At 42.8% G+C, this 19,893-nt stretch overlaps 1 protein-coding gene across 1 annotated transcript in view; it reads left to right on the top strand.

Moving 5' to 3' along the window:
• PAPPA (pappalysin 1) overlaps positions 1 to 19,893 on the top strand; it is a 221,432-nt gene that overhangs the window by 62,126 nt on the left and 139,413 nt on the right. The window contains exons 5-7 of the mRNA XM_016152350.2: positions 1,189 to 1,381; positions 6,960 to 7,081; positions 14,589 to 15,087. Coding sequence (XP_016007836.2) covers positions 1,189 to 1,381; positions 6,960 to 7,081; positions 14,589 to 15,087 — 814 coding nt within the window. The remainder of the gene's footprint in view (positions 1 to 1,188; positions 1,382 to 6,959; positions 7,082 to 14,588; positions 15,088 to 19,893) is intronic.

Here is a 19,893-nt window from a genome sequence, read left to right as displayed (position 1 = left end):
TTGGAGTCAAGACCAACTGGGTTCAAATCTCAGAGTTATCCCTAGCTCCGTGATCTTAAAAAAGTTGCCCGACCTCCCTCAGCCTCAATTTCCTCCTCTGTAAAATGGAGAAAATCACAGTATTCATTCCAAAAATAGTGGGGGAGTGAAATGTGTCCAAAGCAAGGTGCGCCATGCCCAGCTTGTGCTGAGCACAGGATTAGTGCCCCAGTGTCAATATTGTGCAGAAATTGTGCCTGTGCTCATACTCCCAGCATGGATGTGGGGCCTGGATTGTCTTTAGCTCTCCGTGACTCTCTAGACTGTCCACGTAGCATAGGGCACCATGCCTCTGCGGTCTTGCAGCTCTGTCTCCTTCAATCCCTCAGCTTTCTTTCTTAGTCTTAGCCATGCAATCTGGTTGACCTCAAGTACCTCCTTCTTCAGAAGCCTCTCTGATTCACTGTCCTTCCCCAGCATGTTGTCTCTTTCTGCTCATCAGTATTCAGCATCCCAGACCTTAGCAGCCTTATAACAACCTTGACTGTTGTTATACAATAGACTGATGACTTTATAACTAGACTGGTAGCTCCTCGACGGCAGGAACGTTTTAAGTTTTACCTTTCCATGGCCCTTGGCACAAAGCAGAAAATGTGTAATAGAGGCTTAGAAGCTTTGTTTGAAGGACAGTATGACTGTATTAGTAAATAGCAGAATTAATGAATGAGTGGGTAGATGAATGTGAAGCAATGAATAAAGAAACAAGTGAGTGCATAAACGAATAAGTGAATGAATAGACAAGTGAATGAATGAATGAATGAATGAATGAGAGATAGTAACTGAGTGGTGAGGGAGGGAACAGATAAAGGAATGTGCGACTTACCAACCAGTGGACTTGGGGCTCATGGAAAACAGTTTGTCTTGTCCTCGTCCTTAGCCATGACCTCTGGGCCGTTCCTGCTCCGGTCTCAGACCTACTTTTTCAGTTCCATCCACCCTCCCCTTCCTCCTGTTCCCTCTCACCTGTCTCCAGAAGTGATGACTACACTAATTTGTTCACAGACCATTAACTCCTGAGCACTAGAAGAGGCCAGCTCTGAGTTGGCAAGGGCCGAGGTGCTGGTTCTCTGGCCACCAAGAGACGTCATGATTCTCTTGCATGCCCACCCATGCAGCCAGGTTCTTATCTCTGCCTTGGCCCACTTGCAGATGACGACTGCACTGACTCCTTCACGCCCAATCAAGTCGCCAGGATGCACTGTTACCTGGACCTGGTGTACCAGAACTGGCAGCCCTCCAGGAAGCCGGCGCCTGTCGCCATTGCCCCCCAGATTGTGGGCCACACAACCAAATCCGTGATGCTGGAGTGGTTCCCCCCCATCGACGGCCGCTTCTTTGAAAGGTGAGTGTGGCCCGTGAAGTGTCGATTCTCCTTCTCTCTTTCCTGCCAAGAAGAGGAAATCTTGGAAGGGAAGCAAAACTTGGAGAGGGATGTCGCTGTGTACCCTGTCTTTGCTTTGGTTTAAAGGGTGCCCCCACTGCCTAGCACAGGGACTGGTCCATATAGGCATGTTATAAATTTGAGGATCAGGGAATAAGTGAGTGATGGCTAGTAGAAATTAATAAGTAAGAAAACATTAAGTGAATAGCTTTAGTATTATCATTGTTGTTGTTGTTATTATTATTATTATTATTATTATTATTATTATTATTAAAAATCTGGAAACTTCTATTGCCAGCACTTCTGGGATAGAGGTACTAATGTGGGCTTCATAAGCTCAAGACCTGAAATTGGCAAAGACCTTCATTGACGCATTCTATATGAAGGGATGTGTATGTATGTATGTATATATATATATGTGTATATTCACACATTATACACGAATGCCCATGTGTATATATAATATATATAATTAGAATCTTTGACTGTGCTCAGTGTTTCTTTATAGAATGAAAGGTAGAATTTTTAGAAGACCAGGGACTGATAAACTAAGACACAAAATACCTCAGTTCTGCATCGCTGTCTGTCATTTCCTAGCTGTATGGCCTTGGGCAAGTCACTTTCCCTTCCTGAGTCTTATTATCCTCCCCTGAAAATTAGGTCTAATGATACCGCAGTGGCCTGAGATGGAGACCTGATTCAAACAGTCTCTTGAGGATCTCAAGCTTTAAGGGGACCAGATTTTAAAGGGTCAGAAAAACAGACTAAGATGTTGATGTCTATTTTAGAACTGAGCTATAATATAGGACAGATTAGTATAGTGCCCCTTCCCCAGCCCTTTTTGGGGACGTTTATCCAATAATGATAATATAATATTGATGATGTTGAAAATAACCAGGTAGTCATTAATATTACTCTGTCACTGTGGTTGCTACCACTTATCAAGTGTTTATTCTATGCCGGATTATGTACTAAATGCTTTATATACAGAGTCTCATTAATCTTTTCAGTAACTCTATAAAAGGAAGATCGTCTTCCCCATTCCACTGAGAAATTTGACCAAGAGCCCACAGAAGGTGGTAGGAGCTGGGCTCCAGCTCACATTTTGCAGTGTCTGGTCTCAGACTCTCATGTGTTTTCATCATGTTCTTCTAAAACTTGAATTATGAAGGAGGTGCGTGCGTGTGTGTGTGTGCGTGCGTGTATGTGTGTGTGTGTGTGTAAAAATATATTAGCTCATGGCACCACATTAAATTTGGACTCTAATTTTCCATTCTACCATCAGTCCCTGAATCTACAACCTTCATTTGGCAGCTGGGGGAATGTGACCACGGGAAAGGAAATGCATTCCCTCAGCCCTCTGTAGAAAGCCCCCTGCCCCTGCCCCAGCTGCCCTCACTGGGAACGCAGAGCCAGGTTTGGGAAACCTCATGTGACACTTCAGAACAGGCTTTCCAGCAGCCCGTAGATTTATTTATTTTTTCTGTGGCAATGAGAAGTATCGGACTTTTGGTCAAGACTTGGCCTCGATTCCACTTAAAAATGGAAGTTTTGTAAATGAAGCTTCCTGTGTATGTATTCAATTTGTATTTCATAAAGCAGTTATTGTCCATTAAATAAATACCATCTGATTGTTGGAAACCTATTGGAGGGTAAATTGTTGTGTAATGAGATATGTCTCTATTACATAGTGCCCTCAGCTTCAATCAATATGTTTTTAATAACCTATAGTCAGTTGGTACTTGAGGTTCATACAATAGCTATTCTGTTCAGTCTAAGGTTTCATAACGGAGTTATCATATGTTAAATTAAACCTGACATTTTAGAAACATGTCTAATTAGAGTTAACAGCTTCGTAGACCATAGTCTATGGCTAAAGGAAAACCTACAAGTCAATAACTTTTCGTGAAGGAATGGAACTATGTATATCACTCTCTCTTACATACAGAGTGTATACTCCTGTGAATTGGCTTAGTTCAATGTACACAAGCTTTGATGTCGGGTCATCTGTGTTTTATTCTCGGCTTCACCACTCCCAGTCTCTGGGACTTTGGGCAAGCCATCTCACCTCTCTGGCCCTCTATGACCCTCTGAGTCATCCATAAAAAGGTGCTCACTTCACCTGGCTTCTGTGGGGAATTCAACAAGACGACATCTGTGATAAGCCTAGCACACACACTCCATGCTCAAAAAATATTAGCTCCCATCTTGTACAAAAAATTTCCAGAGATGTTCAGCTTCTTGAAAATGTTCTTTCCCTGCAAAATCTCTGGTGTTTTCCACCACATCCATCAATGCCAACCTCTCGCCCCTGGCCATCCTCATGTCCTCCTGCTGTTCCTCACATCTGTGGTCTAAGAGAATACAAGGGTTTTCCTTAAAAAAACATATTCAGATCCTCCCACAGCCTGTGTCCTCACACATGGGCAACTGAATAAATAATTCAAGGCCACCCCCGGGTTTTCTAACTCCTTTATTTTTATCTGTCTTGCAAACATGTGTTGACTGGATGGTTTCAGCTATCTGCACAACCGACTGTGGTGCATTGGAAAGAGTGCTGGACTGAGGACCAAGACACCTGGGTGCGAAGCCTTTGTGACCCCATCCACGCCCTCTTCTTCAGCCTGTGTTCTGGCCTGTAAACCAAAGGGTTCTAGCCTTTCTCAACCGAGGTTCCTGTCCTAAATCTCAGAAAACAGGAACTGGCTTGAGTAACTATTTTCTTAATTCTCCTAAGGCAGGTACATAACTAGCACCATTCTAGATGCATGGGAGAGAAATTAATTCATTATATATGGCGGATGCCTAGAACAATCCCTGTCTAACAGGACTTACTGCAATAATGGAAATATTCACTATCTGTACTGCCCTCCATGGTAGCTATTAACCAGTTATGGCTGTGGAGCACTTGAAATGTGATGAGTGTAACTAAGTAAATAGGTTTCTACATTTATTTAATTAAAATAGCCACATGTGACTGGTGGCCGTCATATTGGACAGCATAGACTTGGAGTTAAGCACTGACTCTCATGATACTGGTAATGAAACAGTGTCTCTTTCAGCATTGGTATCCTGTATTTCTATGCTTTCAGAGTGTGTGCATGCGTGCGTGTGTGTGTGTGTGTGTGTGTGTGTGTGTGTGTCTGACAGTGTAGATATAGGTACCCCTAATTATCAGATAAATGCCAAAAGTAAGAAACGCATATTATACACTACCTGGATATGTAGGAGAGTGCCTGATTTGGGTAAAACCCAGACTGACTCTATGACTTTCCAAGCAATAGCCTCAGGATGATTACTTTGTACTTGTGAACCACAATTTCCTAGTCTGTAAAATGGGACCATCACATCCAATATACTCACTCTTAGATGATCAATGCCTACTACTTATACAGCACCAACAACCAGAAGCTGTTCGGTGACTTCCTATTGAATGAGTAGATGAAACAACGAATGAACATGCGAATCAATGATTGAATATGGGGGGATACACTTTGTGGAACTCTGTGCAAACAAGACACATTTTTCGGTCAGGTGGACAAATACTCATCAAAGTATTTATTGAGAACCTAGGATGTGTCAAGAACTCAAGGAAGTACAGATGACTCTATGTGTGTAACTTTTTAAAATAAGCATCTAAATGTTAGAAAGACTCAATGACAATTAATATCATGTGGTTCCTGATTTCATCTCAGGACATTTGTAATCTCATTGTCACCATGAAGCCATCCGTGTCACTCAGAACCACTTATGCATGGATTATGGCGACTGTAATAGAACTCGGGCCTCCAGAGTGATACTGAGGAAGTCCCTCTCTTCATTCTTCATTCTTTGCCTGTAAATATATTTGTATAATTGTTATTATTGCTAGTCCAGGAGTAACTCATACATATTCAAAATATAGAGAAAATTCAGAAAAGCAGGAGGAATAAAAATAGGGGTGGAGGATCATCCTATATTCCACTACCCGGAAAGTACTGCCAGTAGTATTTTATCACATTAAAGTTATTGGAACAGCACTGAGATGCTGCTATAGATTCAGTTTTGAATATGACTTTTTCACTTAACATTGTAATTTACACATTTTTTTTTGTAATAACTGTTTACCATTCCATTGAGCAGATTAACCTTAGGTTATTCAGTCATTCTGCTATCACCGAATACTAGTGTGCTTGTAAAATTTCTACCTATATATTTCTACCTTCATATTTATACTAATAGAGGTGAGGATGTAAAATCTGCAATTTGAGGGTCTAGACTAGGTTAGTTAGGAGCCTTAACAACATGTCCGAGTGACTAGTATTTATCCATCCATCCATCCAAGTACACATGTTGACCACCATATAAGCAGATAAGCAGGGGCATCACTTGCTCAGATTTCGGTTTGGGGATGAGCTCTCTGGCAGCTGCATGGAGGAGGAATGGAGAGCATCTGAAGACTGTGATGCTCTCACAAGCACGCTCTTTCTTACCATTTGAGCCCAGGAGCTGTAGGACTTCCTTCTGAAGAGAAAGCCTATCACAAGCCTTTCCATAATGTCCTTGCAGGTAGCCATAGGATGGAGCTCCTTCTAGGAGTGAGGAAAGAAATATTGGCAGGATCATTGCATTTTGAAAAATAATGGTTTGGGCGGGCACATTTCTTGATGTCTTTCTCCCCTTTCCAGTTCCTCTGCAGAGGTCAGTAAGATTTGCAGAGTTTAGGGTCCATACTAGTAAGGAGAGAGCTCATCCCCCTTTCGTCCTGGTAACTGCTCTTCCTAAACGTATGCCAAGTATGGAGAACAAGTGGCATCCCAGAGCCTTTTCTGGCTAAAGGGAGGCGGAATCCGAATACAAAAGACACCAGATGGCGGGGAAGCTACCGCGATATTCCACTTCTGAAGCTGGTCCCTTTAAGGGGTTGGCTCGGCCCTTGGAAAGCCACTTAAAGGAATTAGATGGCCTGGTAAGGAAACTGCTTTTGACTGTTAAATCGAGGAGTGACCTATTCATCCTCATACTGTCAGGGCTGGAAGGTTCTTTAAGCATCATCTAGTTCAGCCCGCTCATTTCCAGATGAAGGAACGAAACCGTGCCTTCTTCCTATTTAATACTTAGGACACAGGATGGTGCCTGGCACATGGGAACTACCTGGTAAATATTAATTAAAGAATAAAATTTGAGGTCAAATGGGGCAAGAGATTTTTTTTCACAACCACAGATAAAATTCTCAGTGGAGCTTTGAATGGCTGATAAAATTAAGATTTTGCCAGTAGTAAGTGAGACTTTGGCCTGTTGATTCTGAGTTGCTTGAAGTTAAAGGAGTGTATCCCCCATCAGAACAGAAGCCACTTAGACCCAAACAAGGTCCTCGCTGGGCAATGGAGAGAGATGTCGGTTATGGTCATATTCTGGAAGCTTTGGTATGGATAGGGAGGAAAGGCAATAACATACTACAGGTGTGTTCTCTGACCTATTGCTTTTGGCTTAACTGACTCAGAAGCTCATTCAACTGTTCCTAAGTCGGTGCATTTCTCTTCTTTCCTTGGCCTCCTAGAGAATTGGGATCAGCATGTGACCTTTGCCTGGAAGGGAGATTCCTGGTGCAGTACGCCTTCAACGCCTCCTCCCCAATGCCCTGTGGCCCCTCGGGACACTGGAGTCCCCGCGAAGCAGAAGGTAAGCCAGCCCGGAAGCTCATTTGCATGTTAGATGTGCAAAGAACAACTTTATCAATGCATCTGGAGTTTTATGATTTCAGTAGTCTTTTCCACATACCATCTCACTTGATCTTAAGATCGCCCTACAAGGCCAGCATGTTTTAAATTTTTAAATTTTCCTCCTGTTTTCCTCAGCTTTATTGAGCTATTATTGACATATAACATCGTATAAACTTAAGGTATACAACACGATGATTTGCTACATGTATATGTTACAAAGTAATTACCACAATAAGGTTAGTTAACACAGCCATCTCCTCAAGTAATTACCACTTGGGGGGCGGGCGGGCGAGAGCATTGAGCAGCTACTCTTAGCAAGGATGCAGGATTGTTAACTATAGTCACCATGCTGCATATTAGAACCTCAGAACTTACTCACCTTATAACTGGAGCTTTGTACCATTCGCCGAACCTCAAGAGTGAAAACATCCTGTATTCATTCAGCACATGTCTTTTTTGAGCATCTGCATTGTCCTAGATACTTCATCCCACTTTTTATACAAGGAAACATTGAGATATTAAATAAGTGCCCAAGGGCACACACCTGATAAAGACATGGTGTGTGTGTGTGTGTGTGTGTGTGTGTGTGTGTGTGTTTATATATTCCTCCAGACTCTGAGAGCTGTAGGTACAAACAAGATCACCCTAGTATCAATATACATAGTTAGGGCCTTCGAGACCTCAGAAGTCTTTGATTCTCCTTCAGTTATTCTGGGAACACCCAGGCATTCTCGCATGTGTCCTAACTTTTCCTCTCAGTTTCTGCCATGTGCCCTTCTTTTGGGGATCCACTGAAGGCAGACCTTTGAGGTAAGCTGCTCGTGGTCACCACTGGTGTGTTTTCTGCCCATGACCAGACTCTTCTGTGCCCTGGGGTGAGTGCGTGGAGGGCTCCTGGGCCTCCCGGGCCTCCAGGGGCTGCCGCGCTCTGCGCTCCCTCACAGCACCAATCGTGGCCAGATCCGCTTGGTTTTCTATAGAAATGAAGAGAGCGCCTTTTGCCCAGCGTTTTGTTGCACTGTGTCCCTGAAGCAAGGCTGCTCGGAACTTTGAGAATCTCGTGGGCTAATTAATGCCTTTTCATTTTCCTTCTGCAATGTCTCTTGTTTCAAGGCTCAGCCCTGAAGGCAGGCTGGCAGAGAGAGAGAGACCCTGCATTTTCTTCTCAGTCTTCTGTCTTTCCCTCCCTTACCCTCATAGACACTTACACTAAGGACATCTCCCCCTCCACACACCCCACCCCCAGCCATGTCTCTCTTGCTCCTATGCAGGTCAGTTCAGGCCAATAGTCCCTGGGTGGGGTCACCAGTCCGTCAGAGGGAGCAGGATCCGATTCCTCATTGAGGTTCAGTGAGAACTCCTCCGTTTTCCTCTATATTTTTAGAAGATTGAAAAGAAAAAGGCCAAGATAGAATAAAGCAAAGCAGAGAGATCAGAGAGGAAAGTGAAGGAGAAAAATGACAACACTATACTTTATCTTCTAAAGTAGCTTAAAATAAAAATGAGAGTCAATCTCGGGAACTCTTATAAACAAGCCCATCTGGAATGCAAAGCAAGAGGGAAGTCTGGGAGAAACCCTCAGTTCGGCCTCACAGAATCACAGGAAGTCAGACTTGAAAGGGCTGCTTAGGGTCATTCGCCCCAGTTCCCACCCAGCGCAGGGATCCCCTGGTGCCCGCCCTCACGGAGGCTCTCCCGACACCAGCTCACGCACTTCCGCGGCCTTCTTTTTCTAGCTCCATTTGTTAGAAAGTTCTTCCTCAAATCTGCAGTCGTGACTTTCCCACCCAAACCTAACCCATGCTGCGTTCTCAGAAAAGAGAGCGTGCATCTCTTACCGGACAAGGCTTTGTGTGCCTGCAGAGTGTGAACCAGTCTCATCTATGGCTGTCACAGGAGCTGTGCGTGGGCACTGTGTTGAGGCCATGGGCGAGGCCGAGCTGACGTAACAGGGGAGTCAGAGAAGTAAGTGAGCCATCACCGTCCGGTGTGTTGAAGCACGTGCTAATAGAAGTACCGAGCACTGGGGCACCAGGAGGAAAGAGGCTTCACCCAGAACTGGAGACGCAGGCTTCCTGGGCAATGTCACCACGTCAGCCAGTAAGGGGCATTTGAGAATGTGAAAGAGATTTGGAATGTGTAGATCAGTGGTTTTTCCCAGTGTGATCCTGGAGGCTTATGAAGTTGGTTCCTTGAGACATTTTAGGGTATCCGCAAAATCTAAAATTATTTTCATAATCATACCATGACATCGTTCACCCTTTTCACTCTGACTCCCTCCTGAGAGCAGTAGGGCTTTCCAGCAGTTACATGGAATGCGATGTTATTATTACTCTGGTAGCATATAGATCACATCCTTCTGTGTTCTTGTGTTTTGACGTTTCTCGGTTTTAGTTTACGATACGGTAACTACTAATAGACATGACCCACGTAAACAAAAGCTATTCCCAAATGCCGGAAGAGCTTGAGTGGATCTGGAGTGTAAAGAGCAAGGTGCGGAGTGGGGAGAGGCTGGACCGGGTGAGATGTAGAATGGCCAGACGAGGAATGGTGTGGCTTCACTCGGGGTGGCGAGGACACGTCACGGGCCTTGGCAAGGGTCTGGGATATGGCGAGATGTACGTGTCATAAAGATGGCTCGGGTCACTTTGTGGAGAAGAGAGGGAGGGAGGAAAGGGAACGGCTACATGCCTATTGCAGCATTGCAGGAGAGGTGCGGTGGCCTGGGTGAGGTCGGTGGCAGTGAGGATAGGGAGACATCAATGACACAGAGATATTTGGAAGGCAGAATCAGCAGGACTCTCTCCTGAGACTTCTCTGGCTAAAGTCGTCTTGTTTTTTTTTTTTTTTCTTTTTTTTCCTACCATTTGTGTGAATGAAATAATTTCCAGACATCTCCTCACATCTCCATCCAACTCCACTGTCAATTGGTTAAGTCTGTTGCTGGTTTGTCCCTGACCCTCATAAGACATGATATGCAGAGACAAGTTCAACTGGAAGTGCTGAGCCCCTGGTTCCCTCTGCTGACTTAGGCCTCTGAGGGACCCCAGCAGCCCTGGGTTTTCCTTCAGGATATGTAAATTTAGTACATGCAGGCCAGGAAAAGACACTGTTCTTTTTTTAGAGCATCCTATTACAGGCTCTGTGATCTGTTTGGCTCAGACCCTTTTTAATATCCTTGAAGAAATAAACTTTTCCATGAGCCAAACTCTGTAATTTATTTCTCAACTCATTTTCATCCTATTTATCTTTGTGTGTTTAAGGTTTTGGACTTCCCAAACTAACATAAAACTCCCAAATCCATGAGCGATGCCAGACGTATCTTTGGGGTTGGGGAGAGAGCATGTTGAGGGGGGTGGCAGGGAAGAGGACTAGATTTTGGTTCTGGCCATCGGGTATACTCTATGCCCGTGAATGAATCACTTAGCTTCTCTGAAGATAGCATCTTATCCACAGAATGAATGTCCTTTCCAGCTCTAATGTTCCATGGAGTCTTAACTTCTTTATTATCTCCATATCAAGAAATTGAAGATTCTTCATTTAATATATTTATTGAATAGTCATTGTTTTATTAACTCTATTCCATGAGCTTCAGGTAAATACAGTCACAGAAAGTCTCGCCTTTGTCCGCAGAAAGTGGTTGTGATCAAAAGAAACCCCATTTCCTACCTTTTTAGCAAAAACTATATTTCATAGATTTTTTTTCCCCTGAGGCATTCAATACCATGCTACATTTGTAGCCCAGTAATTAGATAGCAAGCTCTGAATGACTCAAATCCCAATTAAGATCACTTATGTAAGTATATAATGCATGATAAGTGTTGGATTTTTCATGAGAGATTAACACATGGCACTGTTTCCATTATTATTTTTTTTTAATTCGTGAGTCTTTCCCCCTCTTTTAATGCCTAGAGTATTTCAGGTGTGCTGAAGTATTCATCTGGAAAGAACTTGGCACCAAGTTTTTATGACTATTTTTGTGTCAACAGCTGCAGTGTATATATACATAGACCTATAATAGATGTCTGTATAGATCTTCATAAATGTAAATTTAAATCAACCTAAGTATATATAAATATATTTTACATACCTATATGGCCTCATTGCCAGTGGACAGCTTATATAAACATGTAACTTTTTATTTAGTCATCATATATATATATAAATACCTATTAATAATGAAGTAACAGTGCCTTGGCACTTGTCTTTCTCTCTCCCTCCCTTCCTTACTGTTTCATTCCTCTCTTTTCTTTTCTCAGCCTTTCTCCCTGCCTCACAAGCACACATTCCATTAATTTCCCAGCTATGTCCATTTTTCTCCTTAGGGACTCTGATTTTTTTCTCGTCTCCTGCGATATCCCCTCTCTCCCAGCCACAGCTGTGCATTAGTACAGCAGCCTCCTAAATGACTTTCATTAGACTGGAAGTTCCATGAGGACGCAGATTATGTATTTAGAAACTTGTTTTCTAAGTGACTAGCCCAACCCTGGACACAAAACAGGCGCTCAATAATTACTCCTTGAATGGTTGGATGGGTGGATAGTATGTGTGTCTCTTAAACAATGTTTTTTTTTTTTATTTTTTTCCCTAAAAGACAACTTTCACTTGTTTGATGAAAACCCTTCAATAGCTCCCCATCTGTCTCAATATAAAGTTCAGGTCCCTTAAAGTGACGTACAAGCCCCTTCGCAGTGGTGGTTCTACTGAGTTTGCCAGCTTTATCACTCGCTGCTCTCACATTGCTTTCCAAACCAGTTATGTGAACTCATGTTCTCTGTCAACTGTTGTTTTTGTTTGGAATGCCTCCTCTTCCCAGGTTTTTCCTTGTTAATTCCTCCTTACTTTTCAGAACAGAGCTAAGATATATGTGAGCATCTATTAACTATTTTACTCCATTTGAGTGTCACAGCAACCCTGCGAGGTAACATTACAGTAGGTGACATGGCGAGAAGCTGTACAGCTGATGTTTTTGCCCAACTTTCATGGCTTCACCGCTCAGCCTGCTACTTAGACCAGCAGTATCACGTGATATTCTGCTCCCTATCAGGGAATTACTGAATCGTCTGAGTCTCAGTGTCCTCTTCTTTAAAACGAGTTCCCTAAGACCTGCATTATAAACTTATTGCCAGGATGAAAGGACCTGAGGCCTGCGATGTGCTTGGCATGGAGCACATAGAGGACGGTCCACTCACGAAGCCTGGTGTTACTGGGACCATTACAGAGACTGCTGCTTTAGTGATGGGTTGGACCGGTGACACTTGAGGCTCTTCTTTACACCTAAAAGTGTGTCTCTGATAACTAGACAAGCACAAACCTTGCTAAGATTTCTTTTTATGTTTATTTACTTAAGCATAATGACCAGACTTACCTTCCTGTCCTTTGGAAAGCATTTGGTTCCTCTGTCAATTAACAAGAAACCAGAGAGAAAGCAGGAGCCAAACGGATTTGTCATCTTTGCTCTCCTGTGGCTTTCCACCACTGACAGTCGTTTTCTCCAAGGAAGGGAGAAAGATTGCTCTATACCTTGCCAGTTCCAGAAGAAAGTCCATGGAGGGGATGGAATATTTACCTGGCACTCACCGTAACTCGACAGGCTACTATCTCCCATGGAGCCTTAACTTCCTGTTTAACTTTATGTTAACAAGATGGAAGATTCTTTTTTTAACACATATTTACTGAGCATCCACTATGTTCACTGTCTTTGGACCAGCCACTGTATTAAGCAAAGCTATATGATATTGTGTGAATCAGAGCTATAAAATAGAGACAAAAATGATAAAGATCTTGCAGGATTTGTGTGACAATCAGATGAATGAATTAATGGCTGTATGGAATGTACTTTGTGTGTATTAAAATGCTGTGCTCAAAAAAGCTTAAATGACTAAGTGGTATATGTGTGCCAACGACCCACAAAGTCAAGAGAATGAGGAGCTCAGTAGCGTGAGAGTAGATGGCAAGAAAGACTTCAGCCTGGATGGGGAGTCTTATTTGTGCCTTTGACTTAAATTATGGGTTGCTTCTAGCTAGCATTTCCTATAAGTGGAGGGAATCTCATAGCTATGTCCATCTCTCCTTGTTCTGATGTGTTATATCTAAAAAGATCTTTGTGAATTTTCTTTGTCCCCTCTTTCTTCCTTTTACCTTCTCTCCATCTCCACTTGGTATTTTCTCTCTTCTCCCTTGACTGGACAGAGACAAGGAGATTGGAGACATGAACTGCCTTCACTGGAATAGCTTTTCCACCCAGAATGACTTTCTAGTTTTTATATTGTGGTATGGTGATTCCTGATATGCTATAACAGCACCATGAAGGCTTTTCAAAGATTGATTTTCCCCTTTGCTTTTGAAATATCAAGCGTCCTCACCCTCCACCAACCACTGATGCTAAAGGAAAAAAAAAATTGTGTCAAATAGGATGACTTGAGACCCTCCATCCTACCCTCTCCAGATCTATATATCTTGCTAGACTCCTTTAAACAAGTTATAAGCAGTCACTACAATGAGTGCTGATTACTATTCTCAGCAGTGCAAAGGAGAGCTCTCTGAGGGTCTAGGACTAATGATCTCAGTAGAGAAAAATTCAGAAGTTGCCGAAGTCTGAGATCAGTGGGGATGAGGCATTGTCTCCTTGAGGAAAGAACAGAAGAATCCCTCCTTCCTTTTCCCCTTTCTTCACGCAACCCATCCCTTCCTGAGTCAGACTGGATAGAGCATGAAGAAGTTCAATGGTATGGAATGACCTCATGTAGAGAAAGGGAGGAGGAGAGATAAGATGGGTCCAAGGCTGCCTTCCAGCTCTGTCATTCATTGCTCTAGACAGTTTCCTCCCAGAATCCTCAGTCCAAGAGGCAGATGCTATCCTTTCTCACCACCTCTTTACTGAGGGTTTCTAGCCCTTCTGTCATTAAGCCTGCTGCAGCAAAGGCGATACCGCAGGGATTCTAGTTTATTTTAGTGGCATTCAGTAGTGAAAACAAAGAGTACGAACTTCTGGAAGAAACAAAACTGGGGTCTAATGGTGACCTTTGCACTTCAAGATATGGGACTTTGGTCATTTCACTCCACATTTCTTCACTTCAGAAATGAATTCTTGCAAAAGTTAAACAAGTTTATGGGACACAGTAAGTGTTTGACAAATATGAGACTCTTTCTTCTTTACATCCTAGTCACAAAGCCTACAAGTGGAAGATGAGGAAAGAAAGTCTGGACATTAACTCAACAGTAAGACACTAACTTGAATATAGTTTTGACCCAATGTCTGGTAATTCATTCAAGATCTGTGTTACAGTGGTGGGGATGAGCTGGTTACTGTGCATATAGCAGATTCACCAAAACACTGAGAGTTTGCACTTTCTTTTTCTCCTCCTTCTGAGTTCCGGTAAGGAAACCCTCTCCTAAGGTCTGCAGGTAACTCTGAGGACCAGATAGGTCTTTCAGGAACTCATATCCTCATCTCTTCTGCATAGGTCATCCAGATGTTGAACAGCCCTGTAAATCCAGTGTCCGCACGTGGAGCCCAAATTCAGCTGTCAACCCACACACAGTCCCTCCAGCCTGCCCTGAGCCACAAGGCTGCTACCTTGAACTGGAATTCCGCTACCCTTTGGTCCCTGAATCTCTGACGATCTGGGTGACCTTTGTCTCCATTGACTGGGACTCTAGCGGGGCTGTCAATGACATCAAATTGTTGACTACCAGCGGGAAGAACATTTCTCTGGGCCCTCAGAATGTCTTCTGTGATGTCCCAGTGACCGTCAAACTCTGGAATGTGGTCGAGGTGGTGTATGGCATTCAGATCTACACATTGGATGAGCACCTGGAGATTGATGCCGTCATGATGACCTCCGTTGCAGACAGCCCGCTCTGCCTAGAGTGTAAGCCCCTACAGTACAAGGTGGTCCGGGACCCTCCTCTCCCAGTGGATGTGGCTTCCATCCTACATCTCAATAGAAGATTCACAGACATGTAAGTGCACTTTCTGGATAGAGAGAGGACCAAGTAGGTGGGCTATGGAGGGATAAAAGGAGAATCAGAGGGACCTGGACTGGAGAAAGGTTCATCACAGCCAGAGTCACTTCTGGGGCTTTATAGCTTGGCTTTGGGTATAGAATTGTCTTAAAAAGGCAGAGTTGATTTTGCGAGAAGAGCAATGGACAAGGAACCAGGAGGCTTAGATTCTGGTGACACCTCTAATGTGTGACTCTTAAGTTTCCCAACTTTTCTGAAACTTAGTGTTCCCAATAGTTGGATGAGATTAGCAATGAGGAAGTCATTTATTACTAATGAAAGTAGAAAAATTGAAGTTTGCTAATGATTTCTTTTTTTATTAAATTGAAGAAGATTCATCCATTCAGATTGCTTTTTCAGTAGATAAAAAGAAGGTGAAATCATAGCGGGTTGGCTGGGAATTGGCCATGTTCCTGGATATTTGCATGAGAATTTGCTGGAAGGTGAATTACACCAGTTACAGTCCTTGTTTTGTTTTCTTTTCTAAAGTGGAACACACGTTCAAACTCACTGGATCTTTGCGGGTCCTCGGAGCTCTAGCTCTCCATGATTCTTTTGGGTACTCTGCTTTTAAACATGACACAGTGTTTGTCCTTAATATTTATTTCTCAAGCCACCTCTCTATTACCCCTCCTCAAACATCCTTAGCATTTAGGTTGTATGAATAGGGTCCCCTGTCCCCAGGCCACAAACCAGTGCTGGTCCATGGCCTGTTAGGAACTGGGCCACACAGCAGGAGGTGAGCAGCAGGCGAACAAGTGAAGCTTCACGTGTATTTGCAGCCGCTCCCCAGCGCTGGCATCACCACCTCAGCTCCACCTCAGATCGTCAGGCATTAGATTCTCATAGGAGCACCGGTCGCTGTTATGAGAGAAGCCACATTCAAATGATATCATTAGTGTTTTTCCTGTTTGCTAGACGATGAGCTAAAGTCTTTGCGTCCTTTACTCATTTCACCTTCTCTACATCCACAGCCCTATTATCCTTGTTTTACAAAGAAAACTGCAGCTTAAAGATATGAAGTCATGTGTCCAAGATCTCACAGGAACTAAGGAGATCAGGATTGGGATTCCATCTTGACTCCTAAGCCAGGGCACTTAACTAGCATTGAGTTAAAAATGTGATTCCAAATTCTGCTTTAACCTAACAAATGAGGGAGCCTTAGCCACCTACTTTAGGTACCAAGAATCTGTGAAGTCAATCAACAAACATTTGTTGAACAGTACTATGTATAGTGAACTTTGGTAGGGAATACTCTGAGTATTGGAAAGAACAACAGTTCAGGAGTCAGACGCCTTATGTCTAGTTCCAGCCAGTCCACTTACTAATGTTAGATAAATTAGTCAGTCTCTTTGAGCCTCAATTTCCTCTTCTGTGTGATGACAGTATTAAAGTCAATGGTTTCTACGGGCCTTTTGTGGCTCTTTCTTTGATTCTAAAATGATATAAGACACAATCTCTGCTCTGTCTACTTGAAAATATTTACTAAGCCAATCATTAATAGAAACCAAGTTCTGGAGGAAACTTTTAATCTTTTTAAGAGACAGAACCACTTTCAAACACTTTACCGGCACTTCCTTTTACATGCCAGCAATTAATGTGCACATCACAAGCAAACCCTTGCCCATTCATTGACTCGGAGATGAAGAACATCTGTTTAAGAACTCAGAGGGAGCTCTTGGTTTGTGTTTGAAAATGTACTTAAAATTTAAAGAATCGTCCTGTCTTGAAAATCCTCCATAACTCTGTCTCTTCCATCTCCTAACTTGTCTAGAGAAGTAAAGTTCTATAAATATGCATCCACTGAAAATTTCTTTATAAAACAATGGCAATAATAAATAATAGAGGTCTTAAAACCTCCGTTTAAACACAGCCTTCATTTTTCGCCTCAAGTTATGAGCCTGTTAGAGCTGACATGGGTTGATGAGTGTGGAATGGTGGAAATTAAACTAAAGAAGTCAAAGCACCTGAATTCTGTTTCAGTTAAGTTGTTAACTTGCTCTATGATCTGAGGTGAGTCACTTACCTGTCTGGTCTTCAGAGACCTCCCCTGCAAGGGGGAGGTTGTGCTAGACTAGAAGTTCTCAAACTCTACTTGCACAACATGAAAACAGGACATTTGTAAATTGCCTGCATCTCACTTGCATACCTTCTCAGCTCTTCTCAGCCCTTCCCTCGCCTCCCAGGTGTTAATGTAATTGTTAAGGATCAGGCCTGACCATCAGACTTTTAAAATCTCGCCAGGTATTGATAATGTGCAGCCAAATTTAAGGACCATTGCATTAAACCAGGCTCTCAGAGCATGGCCCCTGACCATCAGCATCAACATCAGCCAAGTATACGGAAAGGCCAGGTCCTTAGGCCCCAGATCAGACAACTGAATCAGAGACTCTGAGTACAGGACCCTTCCAGATGACTCTGATGCTAGTTAAAGATAAATAGCCAGTTCTCTAAATGATCTCTAGGGCCCAGGAATCTGCGGGGTCTCTTTCACTCATACAGCCACTCGTTCAGTTTATAAATATGCCTTGAGAACATTCTATGTGCCAGAGTCTGTACTGGGAGGTAGAGATTAGAGGGATGACTCAGACCCAATCCCTTCCCTGTAGGCACTCACACTTTAGTACTGAAGACCTCAACTGCTCAGTAAAAATCCCTAGTCCTGTGCCAATTGGTTTCCAAAACCACCACAGGTCCATGCTCTTGTGTACCATTTATTCTTTCGTTCCGCTCAACAAATATTTCTTTAGTCCTTACTATGTGACAAGCGTGAGGGCTAAACTGAGGCATTCACTGGCCATCCTCTTTGTCTTTCCTGAGTCCCAAGTAATTCAGCAGAGACTTGGGCTGGGCTGGGCTTCCTGACCTGAATGTTCTCTGAGACTCTGAACAAAGTAAAACATCATTCCAAGTCGACCTGCCATTTCAGCTCCTTTATCTCTTAGTAATTCAAGTTCTGAGCTCCAACACAAATACCTCTGTGTGTGTGTATGTGTATTTTGCTGCTTTCACATTTTTTCCATATCAAATAAATTGGCTCTTATGCAAGTTCTATATAAAGACTGTTTTGGAGAAAAAGAGGAGAGAGGAAAAAAATGCTTTTTTCCCCTCCCCAACTCAACCCATTACATGATCTCCTTTGACCTTTGTCTTCATTTTTTTCCTCTTAGCAAAAATATTTATTCTTTCTGTTATCTATACTAGAGATAGTTTCCCAAGGTATGACATTGATGAAGGGAGACGCTTCTGTGCTTACCCAATGGACAATCCCAGTAGACTGTTTACTTTTTGCCAGGACAAGGAAGAAATGTGGAATGTCTCCCTAAAGTGAAAACCCTTTCATTGAATGGGAGCTAACATAAGCAGAGGAAAAGGGGACCCACATGGACTCTGCTGCTAAATTGCCGTGTGACATTAAAACACATTGCATCTCTTATTTAGACTTCAATTTTCTTATCTGTAAAATGAAGGGAAAACTCATTAAGCAATTCTATGTGGATAGAAATTATTCTTAGGTGACAGGTTACTCATTCACTTTTTTTTAGGAAAAGGGACTCAGCAGAGATTGTCTACAACAATTAATACCCAGTGTGGTATTGGATACCCTAGTGAACTGTGTAGTGTGTGGACAATAATCACGATGATAATAATAATAATAATTAATAATAACCATTTACTGTGAATACTCACTCTGCTTTAAGTACCTTACAAATATCTATGAGGCAGATGAAGCTCAGAGAAAAACTGTGGCTCAGAAAATTTACTCATCCAATCTCCTACATCTGGTAATGGCAGAGCCAGGTCTAAAATCTAGGTCTAATTCCAAATCCTACCTTCTTGACCACAATACCACAACACCTCCTGCTGTAATAATGCAAAGGCAGAATTTTAGAGCTCAGACATGCATCCACGCTGTCTAAAGTTCAAGATACAGCAAGTAGGAGACAGGCTTATAACTCACAGACCTCTGGTCTCCAGGCAGTTCCTGTGACCCAGTATTGGAGCCCAGCAACACGCGTTACCTACCCAGTCCTTTATGGGTCTAACTAGGGAATAGAACAGGGGAAGCTTCTGTTTCTCAACTTAACTGTTAACCTGGCTCCTCTGTACTGGGCACCATGCTGCTTGGGTTTGCATGGAATCTTCAAATTTCTCTAAGAAATAAAGAGTTGACAGAACTAAGCCTTTTTTTCTGTCTTAGAGTAAATGAGGCATAAGGCAAATTAGGAACAGTGAATAGCAGCTCACTGTCATTATGTCTCTATTCATCTGCCCATCCATTTCTCATCGGTTCATTCAGCGAATATTTACTGGGTATCAGTTACCATGGAATGGAGAATAGAGTCCTTATCCCTGGACTCATGAGCACACAGACTAAAAGGGGAAATAGGTAAGGAATCAGGTGAAAAGTGCTATGGTACGAGCAGTGCAAGGGATTGTGGGAAAACATAGGAAGGGCTCTAACTCAGCTTGAAGTGGTTAAGGAAGGTTTCTTGGAAGAGATGTCTGAGCTGAGACCTGAAAGATGAAAGAGTTGAGCATTGAAGAGATCTGCCAGTACAGATGATTGAAACCAAGTAGATGCTCAGCAAACATTGATAAACAAAGGAATGAATGAATGAATCGATGAGTCAATGCGCCAACATATGGTACTTCACAGCATAAGTGCATGTTCAATCGCAGAACTAATGTAGAGATTTGAGGTGGAAAATGTAGTAATCTGAGCTATTGAATCACTTTAGTTCTTAAATCTACTTCATTCTT

This window comes from Rousettus aegyptiacus, unplaced genomic scaffold, assembly GCF_014176215.1.
Source record: "Rousettus aegyptiacus isolate mRouAeg1 unplaced genomic scaffold, mRouAeg1.p scaffold_m13_p_3, whole genome shotgun sequence".
In the NCBI taxonomy this organism is placed as follows: domain Eukaryota; kingdom Metazoa; phylum Chordata; class Mammalia; order Chiroptera; family Pteropodidae; genus Rousettus; species Rousettus aegyptiacus.
The sequence above is the reverse complement of the archived record's forward strand: the minus strand, read 5'-3'. Positions and strand labels throughout refer to the sequence as shown.